The 12,695-nt window shown below is 52.3% G+C and overlaps 2 protein-coding genes across 3 annotated transcripts; one reads left to right on the top strand and one right to left on the bottom strand.

The window, feature by feature from the left end:
* Nucleotides 1-1,246: 1,246 nt before the first annotated feature.
* NCU06640 (hypothetical protein) lies at nucleotides 1,247-1,567 on the top strand (the record flags this gene model as incomplete). Its single annotated transcript, XM_955780.1, has 2 exons — nucleotides 1,247-1,421; nucleotides 1,494-1,567. The coding sequence occupies 2 exons, from the start codon at nucleotides 1,247-1,249 to the stop codon at nucleotides 1,565-1,567; spliced, it is 249 nt and encodes an 82-aa protein (XP_960873.1).
* A 4,620-nt stretch (nucleotides 1,568-6,187) lies between these two features.
* Nucleotides 6,188-12,046, bottom strand: stk-46 (serine/threonine protein kinase-46). 2 transcript variants are annotated; one of them, XM_011396382.1, is made up of 3 exons: nucleotides 11,476-12,046; nucleotides 8,049-11,013; nucleotides 6,188-7,983 (listed from the first exon to the last, which is right to left on the bottom strand). In XM_011396382.1, the coding sequence occupies exons 2-3, from the start codon at nucleotides 10,947-10,949 to the stop codon at nucleotides 6,793-6,795; spliced, it is 4,092 nt and encodes a 1,363-aa protein (XP_011394684.1). In that variant the 5' UTR covers nucleotides 10,950-11,013; nucleotides 11,476-12,046; the 3' UTR covers nucleotides 6,188-6,792. The 2 variants fall into 2 exon arrangements, with proteins under 2 accessions (XP_011394684.1, XP_011394685.1); XM_011396383.1 differs by having other exon boundaries at nucleotides 6,315-7,983; nucleotides 11,148-12,046.
* Nucleotides 12,047-12,695: the final 649 nt, after the last annotated feature.

Genomic DNA, 12,695 nt, shown 5'->3' with positions numbered 1-12,695 from the left:
AGATCTCGGTAATCGGTAGACATCTTGTCATCACGTCGACAGTGAGCCAGAGAAACGGCACCAGAGGGAGGGTCCCTGGCCCAGTTGACAGTGGGCTGAGGCTGACATTTGACCCTGTAATCCAGGGCCCCAGAAAGATGATTCTTTGCGAGAAACAGACGCAGGAACGCGGCTGCGATAGAAGTCTGGTAGTCAGACTTCGATACCTCGGTCGGACAACAACCGGTAGGTTGTGCAGAAAGAGCACGACCGTTTCTTGGGAAACTCTATTCCCGATCTCGAAGGTAACGCCGGTGCCATGCCAGAATGCCCCGAGGTCCAAGGCTCCGAGTGTTACTAGCAAGAAGACGCCGTATCATTCGGACGGCACGGGATGGGTCCAAGGTCTGAAACGCTCTTGATGACTCTTTACTAAGGTAAGGTGTTCAATACATCCACTGGATGTTCCTTGGGTATTTGCCCGGCCGGATTATTTCAATTCCTCTTCTAAGGGTAAAAGGGTGGGCGGCATGCTGGGGAATGCCATCTTTGTTCAGATGGGCTCCGGCGGTCATTGGAGTCAACGTGAAGAGGTTAATTCGCCTGCCTGAAGAGCAAGTTACCTTGTGATTGACGTTAAGGTAACGGGAAATACATGGACCGAGCACGGCGGTAGTACACACTGATATCAAATAGAGCTCAAAACGAGCCGAGAAACGGTGTTCATTATGCAGCTTTCACAGCGGTGCTCATACTAGCTCCAAGAGCCGCCCGCAACGCTGACTTGCCCGAGCAGACTATTTTGCACCACCAGTCATAGGAAAGTTCCCCGTTACAGCCAGATAGACTGATGGGTTACACACACGATCTTTGGTATCAAGAGACTACAATGCAACCGGGGACCGGAAGACAGGAAGCGTGGTGGGGTCCTCGCCCACACATGTGGTGAAGGTCGCATTGAGTGGTGACACTGGGGCAACCACATCTTGATCCCCTGCGGATCTCGGAGAAAAGTGAAATTCTACACAGGCCATCGTAAAACGGGCGTGTCTCTTGAAACAAGCGCCAAAAGCTGGGGAAACGGCCATCATGGTCGCATATAAACTTTGGCCATGGTAAAGATGGGTATCTGGCGCTGAAACGGCATGTTTGGTACCGTAACAGTTGAGGCCTCGGCACATTTTCGACAAGTGCTTAATCAGACACTAACTACACTTCCTACAGTCTGACAGGTCCCGATTTAGCGGATGCAGTAATCAGGAACAACATGGGGAGCGCTACCAGTATGTACCACCATGGCGGCCTCTATGCTGACGCCAGACGGCGGCCAACCATCGGTAGGGCAGGCTCGGCATGGGTCCGGGAGCATTGGCCGCCACCCGGCGCCCCGGCGTGGGATCGGGCCAACTCAACGGGCCATCTCAACCGCATCATTGGGTACGGTACGTCGCACCAACCAATCGTTTCTTTGGGGATCCTTAACGACATCAAGACGTTGAAAACACCTTCCCCAGATCACCGCGAGATAGCCTTCACCCACACTTGCTCCAGAATCCTGATCTACACCCATGAACCTAAGTATACATGATGAACCCGTTTCGACCAGTCTCCACTCCTTGCCCTACAACCTCCGGCGCTTACCTACGGGGAGTCATGATCTTCCGTCCAGGTCGGTATGACTGCATCTAGGACGGACTCTGAAACATATTGAGCCCTTCATCCGCAACAGCAAGGTTGACTTGGCTGCCCGTTAACCGGGTTCAACAATGAGCATTTTCCCATAGGCAGGATCCTGAACATAGCACCAGAGTTCTAGAAGGACCTCACAATATGGCGTAGACTTTTTTCTGTCATGTCCTGCAGGCAGCCAAGGAGGAACCGTATCTCGCCCAATAACTGGCCAATGCTTGTCCCTTCTGATGCGGTGCATCATCAGTGGCCGACAGTGGTAAAACACACACCTAACCCTCCCAGACTAGTTACCAGTATGACACGGGCGAACGAAGCGCCACAGTAAAAAGGACCCGTCTGAAATTATAGCGCTTGCCGTGGCCTCTCGATCTCGCGATTCGACGCAACGTATGTAGATGAGTGTGGACTCACTTCCCACAAAGCGCGTGGCTGTCAAATTTCGTATAAATTAGTGGTTGTAGCTTCTGTTAGCGCAGCTTGCTTAACATGTCCCAAGACGACCCCAGAGCAGCTTGGCCAGCTAACATGGACTTCAACAGAGATTACCTAACCAACCGCTTCTACCACTCCTGGAATTCCAAATCACACACGGGCTAATTTCCTCTATCGTTTTTTCCCAAACTAGATCATCGTAGGAAACATGTGTGTCGTAGAAAGATCTATGCAGGTCCCTTCCACATGATTTCATCAACTTCCCTATCGTCTCTCTTCCCGTCGATTTCCACGATTTCGACCGTAACGGAGCCGCCCGCCATTGGTCACCGTCTCACCGGGTGCATGTCGGCTCCAACCCGACTGTCGTTGCCCGGATTCCACACCGAGTCGATCCCGGTGGCTTCCGAATGTGAAACTCGTGACCATAAGGCACCCTTTACGAGGAATCTCTCCGTCGACTAAGAATCGAAACCGGTGACCCTGTACCGTGCCTGGCTCGTGACAATGGCATGAACTGCTGCAGACTGCAGACTGCACGGCGCAAGCCGCAGCAGCGATTCACCTTCCTGTTCCTGCATAACACCAGCCCTACGGCTATACATACAACGGCTCAGTCAACGAATATCAGGAAGGGCCATCATCTGACATTATGCGGATTGTCCTGCATTTGCGGGCATCAACAGAAGGACCTAGGCCAAGTCCGTGAACAGATTCCCGCCCCCTGTCTTTGGCCTTACATGGTGAAGGTATCACCACATAGGCCGTCCCAAGCCTGAGGCAACCCTCCCTCTTTTCAGCCTTGTGACGTGCATCAAGGATGTCGCAGACTATGATACATGTCTAGTGTGAGTTTCTCATCTTTGTGACAAATGACAGAGGAACAGATGCCCCTGCCTTCTGTCCCCAACAACCCTAGCGCCAAGAACCTGTGATGTACAAGTGGGGATTTGCAAACAATGTCTCGCTAGACAACCAATCGCTTTGATTCCCGCCCAACCCATCCGATTTCTATCAACGGTCCAAAGACGTCAAAAGGTCCCGAGAGAGTTCGCAAGTGATCGGTGACTGACCGTGAGATTTTAAAACCACTGAGAGCAGAAATGGATAACCACATTCGTCCAAGCACCGCCTCAAACAGCTGACAAGATGCCACCAATCAGTTGTCAAGATATCTTGCGGATCACGGTCCCGACATCATTTTCTCCCAAGTCTTGTGGTCACAGCCCCTAATTCCGGGTTCAAGACGAATAAACTGTTGAATCGATATCTAATACCCTGGAGGAGAATCCGGGTCAGTACGGAGATGCCGTTGATTGTCCACCGTTGGTATGAAGGTGAACGGTCGGTCGACTATTGGCCGTCATCGAAAGGGCTGGATCCTATTCCTTGTCCGCTATCTCTACACTACTGAGCGACGAACGGTGGGGCACTACGGATGGCACCGACACGGACACAAGATTGAACTTCAAGATACCCCCAGTCCAGTTCCGGCCCCCATCCGGCTTCCTCCAGGCAGAAGCGGAAGCTCCATGTTATCCTCCGGGAGCCCGAACCGGAAGGATGGGCCCCACATGCGGCGGAGAGCCCCACTTTACCTGCGAACCTGGCTCCAACGGGATGGACGACGGACCTCCAACATGAAGTCTATCTTCCTTTCTCTGTGAGAAACAACTGCTGAATTATCCAGCATCCTCCGACACTATCTGTGCCGAGTAACACCCAAAATCACCATTATCACCATTGCCGCCGGACAGTCACTCCAGCATACGCGCCGGCCGTTGATGACGGTGTCTGAAGCTGAACGCTCGCTGGTCATCTCCAGGTAATTCATTCCCCCTCATTCCCCTATATACCTTTCTTCATTCCTGGCAATTTGTTGGGATGGAAATCCTCAAAGGCTGACGCCCTCGGAAACAAGAACCAAAGACAGGCATTGTAGCCCTGCAATCGACTCGAACCTTGACAGTTTATCTCAAAATAACTGCGTCATAAATTCCTATATTGCGAACGGTCTGCCATACAATTGACACTCAACAAGAAGTCCCCCAAAATCACTCAATACTCTTCCTGCTACGTCAAGTAGCCGTAAATGGTTCGTCGATATCAAGGGTGATTCAATGCCCTCCGCGAAAAAGACCCTATATGGTATGATCGATTGATGGCATTGTCATACCGCGCAAACCTCACCTAACACATCGAATTCCACATACTACGCATGATGGCTTTCTGCCTCAGAGAGTCTTGGCTCTCACTCATTCCCCGAAAGTCTGACTCGAACTCAGCGCTCGGCCCCTGTCCTGCCTCGGCCCCCATTTTCCAGGATCGTCCAGCGGTTGTGAGGCTGCTTTGAGGAACAAGTGCCTATTTGACTTACTCAGAGTGGAATCACAGGCCGTCGTATGTCTCTAAGGCCTGGGTGTAAGTAAGCAGACAAAGTCTTCATAAAATACGACTTTCGTCTAGGCCTAGGCATCATCAAACATCATCGTTGCGTATCTGTGGTATACGCTTGAATAAGCAATCTGAAAGCGTATTTGGGCACACATACGGCCTAGAGAGAGTGAAGGAGGAGAAGCGAAGAGTGAGGCGCCATTCACTATATTAGAAAAGATTGCACTGAACAAGAGTTACTCACTGGCTGATCTAGTCCGGTAAAGGCTTACAAAATGCCTGTTCGATGCTATGAGATTATCGGAGAATTGAAACGTATGTATGCACTGGGAGAACACCGAACGGAGTCAGTCTTCTCTTATTTGACATGGGCGTGACTAAATACTTACCCATCTCAGCCATCAATTCACAATCCTCTTGATATCTACGTCTAACCAACTCCATGCATCCCCAAGGGGACCAGAATCACAGACTCTACTCAGACGAACGGGCGTTTCCTCGAGGACCAACGGGCCGATCCGCTTTAACCAGTAATATTTCCTCCTCTATGTCTTCGTACCCAATATAAGCCCTGTTACCAAAGTCGATCGAAGAGACGGAATGTCTGTGACTCCCACTCTTACCTCTCTCTCCATCAGATTAAACTTCTTAACCCACCATATCGGCCCTTTATCAAGTGCCCACTGCGTTAGCCGTCACAGTGCCGCAATCGTGCCCTTTCTCTTTACCTTCCCTTTCCCATCTCATCTCCGTACCTACCTAGGCAGTCTGTGGGCCTGTGTCGTCAATCTCGGTCGTGTACGTATGTCAAGTAAATATGTACCTACCTCAAGTTCTTTGTGACTCTGCATGCCGCCGCAGACCAGACCACGCAATGGGACAAAAAATAGGTACATACAATCTACGTATGAATGTGCAGACGTGGTTTGTGTATGGCAGCCGTACCACTATCCACGCCACCACCACTCTTGGGCAACACTGTCACAATGTTCACCTGGTGGCTTGCCGTCATTTTCAGAATCATTACTACTTTCTACCGGACTGTCCGGCCGGCAACGCAGTGGCTGAGAAGACGAGACTACCTCGGCTACTAACCACTTCACTTTGGCACCACAAATGCTTCAACGTTGTTGATTGGAATGGCACCCTGAACACCTATGTCTGTATTCCTCTGAGGGAAGGTGGTTGAGTCTGACTCTTCTCTGCAGCATTGTCCAGGGTTTGTTTTTGAAGAGAGACAGTCAAGGGTTTGTTGTGATGAGATGGATCAAGGTGGCTTTAACGACAGCGAGGACAACTATAGTATACTGTATGTATCTATATCAACAAGAGCGAATTGTTTTGACTGGGCATGATATACAGGCAGTGACGCGCAAAGGCGAATGTAACTTTCCGTATACACATACTCTATTACCTGCATGCCCATGTTACATGCGTGTATGGAAAGGTGAAAGAAAAAGGTGGTCATGCTTGAATGGCGAGTGTTAAAGTGAACACCGAGCAGATGTGAACATTGCGAATCAATTTGAGGAAGGATGAGATATTGAATGAATGATGACTTGTGATTATCTCTTCTTCTAGACCTCGTCATCACTGCACCAGTTTCTCATCTCTTTCCTCTTTCCCGCGGAGCTAGAGCCGCTTCGATATATCCACCGTTCAGTCATCACATTCCCAACAAGCCCCCTTTATCAACCAAAAATTTATAGACACCTCTATACCTTCTTTCTGAACCACACCTCCAATACAGAACCACAATTGTAACGCCGTGAAGAGAGGGTGAAGTAAGTTATACACACATAAAACGAATGATATGATGGACACACACGTCTTTACTTTTTATCCCCATGCAGACACCAACCGTACTATGATGATGATGTTGACGATGATGACAATGATGACAAACGATGATGGTGATGATGATGATGCACGATGCACAGGAGGAGAAAGAAGCAAACGAGAAGAAAAACAATGACTGCACCTTTCGAAAAAGAGGCTGACAACTCATTTGGAAAAAAAAAAAAAAAAAAATTCGAAAAAGAAAGAAATCAGGTTCGACGCCATGCTCGCTTTCGTCTGTTCGTTCGTTTGTTCGTTCGTACCGTATCGTTCGACACTTAGCATCCCCTACCCGGAAACTATAAAAATTCCCAAACCGTGACCGTCACCCCTCTCTCACCCGTATGAGACTTTTTGATAAGCACCCAACACTTCTCGCTTCATCATAACATTCGCCATTTCCGGCGCCCATGTCTTTCCTATACCCAGTCGAACCCTTCTAGCCCATCGTTCCTCCTAGGCCCTGCGGCTCATCATGGCTGCTGTGGCCCCTGCGGCTGCGAGATCTTGTTGCTGTTGCTGCCGGGCACTCGTGGTACGAATCGCCGCTCGCGGTAGACTGCTCCCATTGGAACCAACATTTCCGGAGTTGAAACCGCCAGCTGTTGAGCCAGTTGTACCTCCACTTGCTCTTTTCACGCCAGACGTTGCCCCACTAGCCGAAGCCGTCACGCCAGAGACCTTACGGGAGGAAGGCAACATACCACTAGCAAGAGTGGGTTTTAAAGGACCCTGAGGCATACCAGAACTGACAACTCCTGACCGTAGTGAGGTTCTGGTGGTGACAGCGGCGGCCGGCGGCTCCGGCAGCGGGCGAGGTCCTCCGTTCAGATTCTGTACACGCTTGCTTGGGGATGATTCCCGCGTCGATGCAAGGCGTGGCACTGGCATGGAAGACGAGGGCGGAGTCTTTTGTCCGGTGATGAACTCATGTCGTACGGCTTCTTCGGGCTTCATTCTTCTATCCGGATCCCACCTGAGGCATCGAGCAATGAAATCCAAGAATGGTTGATCATCGCACTTGAGAACCTGCTGCAAGGTCTTGGAAGAGGGGCGGCGGCGGCGGCCCTTCGAGGAGACGGTAAGACGCGGCTTGCCAGAGCTATCGAAGAAGAGTTTCTTGCGTGTTGACTTTTCAATGAGGTGCTTCTCCGGAGGCCCGAATACTTCCATGATGCATGCCAGCTGTTCCTGCTCGTTCTCGCCAGGGAAAATGGGAACTCCAGTGAAGAGTTCCGCCAGAATGCAGCCCAGCGACCACATATCAATGGGAAGGCCATAGGTCATACCCAGGATAACCTCGGGGGATCGGTAAAAGCGTGACTGAATGTAAGTATAAACCTTCTCGTTTTCGAAACAGCTGGAACCAAAATCAATGACCTTGATCTCCGAGTGTAGAGGGTGTCGCAGAAGGATGTTTTCTGGCTTCAAGTCGCAATGAATAACCTTGTGCTGCTTGAGCAGAAGCAGTGAGCTGAGCATTTGTTTAGTGAACCGCCGAATCAACTTGAGAGAGAAGCCCCGGAAAGCGTTGGACTTGATAAACTCGTAAAGATTCATATCAAGTAATTCGGTGGAAATGCAGAGATGCCCACGGAAATAGAAGCTGTGGGTGAAATTCACCATGCTGTGCTTATTCTTGGGGTCCTGGAAATTTACTTGTTAGCGAACAAAGAAGTAAGGTTAGGATGAATCTTCGACAAGAAACTTACCCATTCGCGAAGCTTCTGCAGGATATTGACTTCCACAAGAGCCTGCTGGTGGAACCGCTTCTTGTTTCGGATGATTTTGACGGCCACAAGGACGCCAGTCTTATGATCGATGCATCGAACAACCTGCCCGAAGCTACCCTTTCCAAGAACATCAATGATTTCATATCTGTATGCAAGATGATCGCCGATAATAATCGAGTAGTCTCCTCGCTCATCATCGTACCCAAAGTTGGGAAGGTCCGATTGAACGTTACCAACGACCTTGGCCGCATTCTGAGTACCGCAGAAGTAGACGTCCTTGTAATCCACAATTTCGCCGCGTTCGTAAATGTTTAGAACGGCAATCCTGAGGGCTTCCTGAGGACCAACGCGTTCCTTGGCAGTTGCACGCTTGCGCAAGGCATCGAGCGTCCGAGCCGCCATTTCCGTTTCCTTACGCCGCGACCCGAGTTTCTTCATCTCTTCCTCGGCCACCATATCATCCTTGTCGAGATCGGCCGTCCAGACGTCACGGGGTTGGCTCAGAGTCGCACCTGAACTCTTCGGCTTGAGAATCTTTTGCGCCGAGCTATACGTATGAATCGATCGCTCTGCCACCGTGTCTAGACTAGATTCCTTCTTGCCTGCCGCCGCCTCGCCACGATGACGGTCCCCTGCAACAATGGCATTGAGGCTCGAGGCTGAGCTCTTCCGTCTCCTAGACTCCAAGTATGTCCCGGTTCCATTCGATTTTGATGAAGGCGTCGGGCTTGGGGCTTTCGTGGTTGAAGGCATGCTACCCAAAGTTGCCGATATCGGGATCCTTGGGGGTGGCATAGAATCATGTCTGACACTGCTTGAATCCACCTTTTCAGGCCGATTGTTGCCGTTCTTGGATGCACTTCGTTTCCATGATAGACTCAATTTCCGTCTGATAGAGGTGCCAATTGACGATGGAGTCGGTGGCTCTTCCGGGTCAGTGGGAGGTGGGGGTGATTTCGCGGTTGATGACTTTGCGGCAGCAGGCTTCGGGGCTCGCGGTCCAGAGGGTTTCTGGGTTGGAACAGATGCATCGGGATCCCCTGTTTTTGGTCGATTGGAGTATGTCGACTCCTGATTCCCCCCCTTTACCGCAGAAGACAAAATATATGGCGACATCCCTGACTGTGGCATCACATTCGACACCACTCCCCCCATTGACTCGTTTGAGCTGTAGGAGTCCATACTACCGCCCTTTCCTCGATTAATTGTGCTTGTACTCCTGAGATGCTGCACTGTAGGCTTATCCTCATTTCGTGTTGTGGTGAAGTAGGCGCTTCTTGACGCGGTCATGGGCGTCGACGGCGTCTTTGCAATCTGCCTGCCAGGAGGAGGAGAAAGACTCCTGTCTGATGCATTCTGCTCCTGAAGCGCCGCAATTTTGGCAGCAGTTGTAGTGCTCAACGGTCCTAGAGCAAGAGGGGGCAGACGAAGAGGCTGCAGGTTTTTCTTTGAGTTTGCGGAAGAGGACTTCTTATCCACAGTCGAAGTGTGTACGGACTTTCGTTGGCTCGGTTTGCGGTGCAGCTTAGCAGGCGGTGGGTCAGTCAGCTGTGCCCCAGATACGCTCCCTGTAGAAGTGCTATTGATGCTACTCGTATCAAATGCTCTATTGGACTTGCGCTTGTCCAAAAACGACAGTTCCCCGGGCGAGTCGTACAGCTTTGGTATTGCTGGAACTGGGGGGACCTCTTCCTCTTCCTCGCCGTTCGCCGTATTCTGCGGAGGCACACCCTTGGGAGCAGGTAGCCTAGTGTTGCCGCTTTGCGGGACACGCGGTTGCATAGAGCCAGTCGATGATCGTACGGTATTATAGCTATTTGCTGACGCAGCCGAAAGACCCGAGCTGTAGGATTTTCTGATGCTCACGTCCGGGGTAGTCCGAGAGGAAGCTGGCGTTGGGATCTTGCGCGGCAACATGGATGGAGAACGAGACGAAGGACGTGATGTAGCTAATGGCATCGGAGCTGTTGGCACTGGAGCTGGCGCTTGGGAGGGTTGGTTATGGGACATCCGCTTCATCAATTTCGTATCCGTCGGGCTGACCGTCCTGGCACCTAAGCCTGTTGCATGTGAAGTATGAGGAACACCAGGCATAACAGATATCCTCTTGGTCGAGGATGGAACTGGCGCCTTGACCGCAGTCTTCGGGGAGCGTGGAAATGTCACAGGTGAGCTACCGGAACCCAAGCTAAGGGCGCTCAAGTCGTGGGCTAGTGTAGCACCATCGCTGCCCCGGGGCGGTGGTTGCACAGATCTCGCCTTGGAAGTTCGCGTTGACTCGGGCATGGGACGGGGCCCTCCGTCTACGGACACTGACGTGCGAACCGGCTCTGTTCCATTTCGCTCCCCGAGTGAGGCGACACTTGGCCTTCGTCTTCGTGCCTCCGCATCCGAGTTACCGAGCACGTCAGATCCAGCCGACCGCCTGGGAGCTTTCATCGTATTGTTCGTACTTGAAACTGGGGGGTAGTGGTTCGGACGACGGGTGCGGATGGCGGCCGGAGCGGTAGGAGTCGTAACACCCGAAGTGTTGGATGCTGTTGTTCCTAAGCCTGCCTGTCTACTTGTGCCATTGGTTATACTGGGTCTTCTCAAAATTGACCCGCTTCTGGCGGTCCGCGTCGGGGCCGGCTGCTGGACCGCGACTCTCGCGCCGGTGGCATTGATGGAAATGTCGGAATGGCTCCCCATGCTTTCGGGTGAAGAATTTTGACCAGGTGGTGTTGAGTAGTGGGCCAACTCGAGGCTGCTCTGAAGATCGTCGAAGCTCACCGAGGGCAAGAATTCGAATGCTGTATTTGTCGATGATCCGTCTTCGTTACCATTCCGGCTGCCAAAGGAGAACAATGAATGGTTGTTGGACGAGGAGGCGCTCAGCATCGGAGGATCCTCGGTAGGTCGACGGAAAGCGTTAATTTTGAAGGGACTGGAGTTTTCCTTGCGCCTGTGCAGAAAAGACGAGCCAATGTTAGCTGGCCTGGATCAAAAACACGGAAGGAACTTGCGGCGGGAGCCACCACTGGGCGCGATGCAAAAGAGAGTAGCACTTGGGAAGATGAGGACAAGAACGGGAACAACCTGGTGGGTGACTGGGTTTCCCCTCTGGGGCCAGCGGGAACGTGCCGCTCCCTATTGTTCATGGAGGGAATGGAGCCGTGTGGCCGGTGGTTATGGAGTCACGCAGCGCGAGGCGGGCCTCAATGAGCGGAGACGTCAGGACGACAGGGCCGCGGTATACGGCATACGGCAACCGCGACCACAACAGGGAACGGGACGGAGCCTCTTGCTCGTGCTAGGAAAGGGCTGAGTGCTGAGTGCTGACGGGGGGGACAAGGCAAGGCAAGGCGAGACCGGCAGACCGGCGACAGGATCGCGAGGCGGTCTGTCTGCTTCAGAGTTTTAGTACCTTTTCTTGGCCGGCGTGCAGCGTGCGGCGTGCAGCAGCAGGGCAGCGTGCGTGTAGGCGTTAAGGGCGGCGGTACGGAATATTATGGCGCTTTGTCGTGGTGCGGTGGACGGTGGTGATAATGGTGTTTGTTCCACTCTTTTGGGATTCAGATGGTTGGTGCGTTCGCTTCAGTTCTCTCCACTGCTGTTGAGGAATCCTGTCCTTTGCGGTTCGAGTCGTCGATTCGACGTCGAGCCTAGGTCCAAGTCGTCGACAGCCAATGCGGGTGTGGGTGGGAGGACGGCGCGAGAGGGCTCTACCATTGCCCAGATCAGCGAGACTGTCTCTCTTTCTTTCTTTCTTCCTCTCTCTCTCTCACTGTCTCTCTTTCGTCAAAGGGCTCAGTCCGGCCAAGGAGCTGAGAAGGATATCGAGGCTACCTCATTCCGAGGACGCGGTGGAAGTCGTCGTCGCCGCCGTCGAGCGTGTTCGAGACACAGCAGCCGGCCGTCGTTCGCTTCGAGTTGTTTGATGGGGAGATGAACAGTACTAGCAATGGGGACCTCAGCAACAATGGGATGGAAGACAAAGTGGAAAATTGGTTTTGTTGCCTTGCTTGCCCTGGGGCCTGTGCTAATGACCTGGCAAGGATTTCTGCCCTCTGTGCTGTGTGGTGCTACCGGGCCGCTACACCATTCTCTACGGACTAGCCTGGTTTCGCCTTGCCGGGGGTGCGCTCTAACAGCCAGGTAGGTAGGGCAGGACCTGACCCGACCTCATTGGAAGCGCACCACAGACACGGCACGTAAGGCACTGGACATGGTCCTTCCCATGGTGTCGACTGGATGCAGTTCAGCGCAAGTGTGTGATTCCCTTGAGGTTCTCCGCCCTTGACGACTTGGGATGGGATAGCGGGCAGGATGGCCATCACTGTCTGTACTTAGCCCCGCCTGACAACATTCCGTTGAACAACATGGAACATCAAGAACCTGTGCCGTGACATCAAGCGGCTGCTGGCCGGCAGGTGGCAGTCACCTTCATGAAGCAGCCACTAAATATTCTGACCTACCTAGGTAGGTAGACAGCAGTTGGGACATTGGCAGGCATCGGCCACCGGGTCAACCAGCTGCAAGAAGCCTCCACCTTATTTACAGCGCAACATACCTGACACTATGAAGGACTCAAGTCCCTGTGGTGCCGCTGCTGCGTAACTCGCCATGCGTGAACTGCTTGGGTAG

Source organism: Neurospora crassa, linkage group V (assembly GCF_000182925.2).
Source record: "Neurospora crassa OR74A linkage group V, whole genome shotgun sequence".
In the NCBI taxonomy this organism is placed as follows: domain Eukaryota; kingdom Fungi; phylum Ascomycota; class Sordariomycetes; order Sordariales; family Sordariaceae; genus Neurospora; species Neurospora crassa.
The sequence above is the reverse complement of the archived record's forward strand: the minus strand, read 5'-3'. Positions and strand labels throughout refer to the sequence as shown.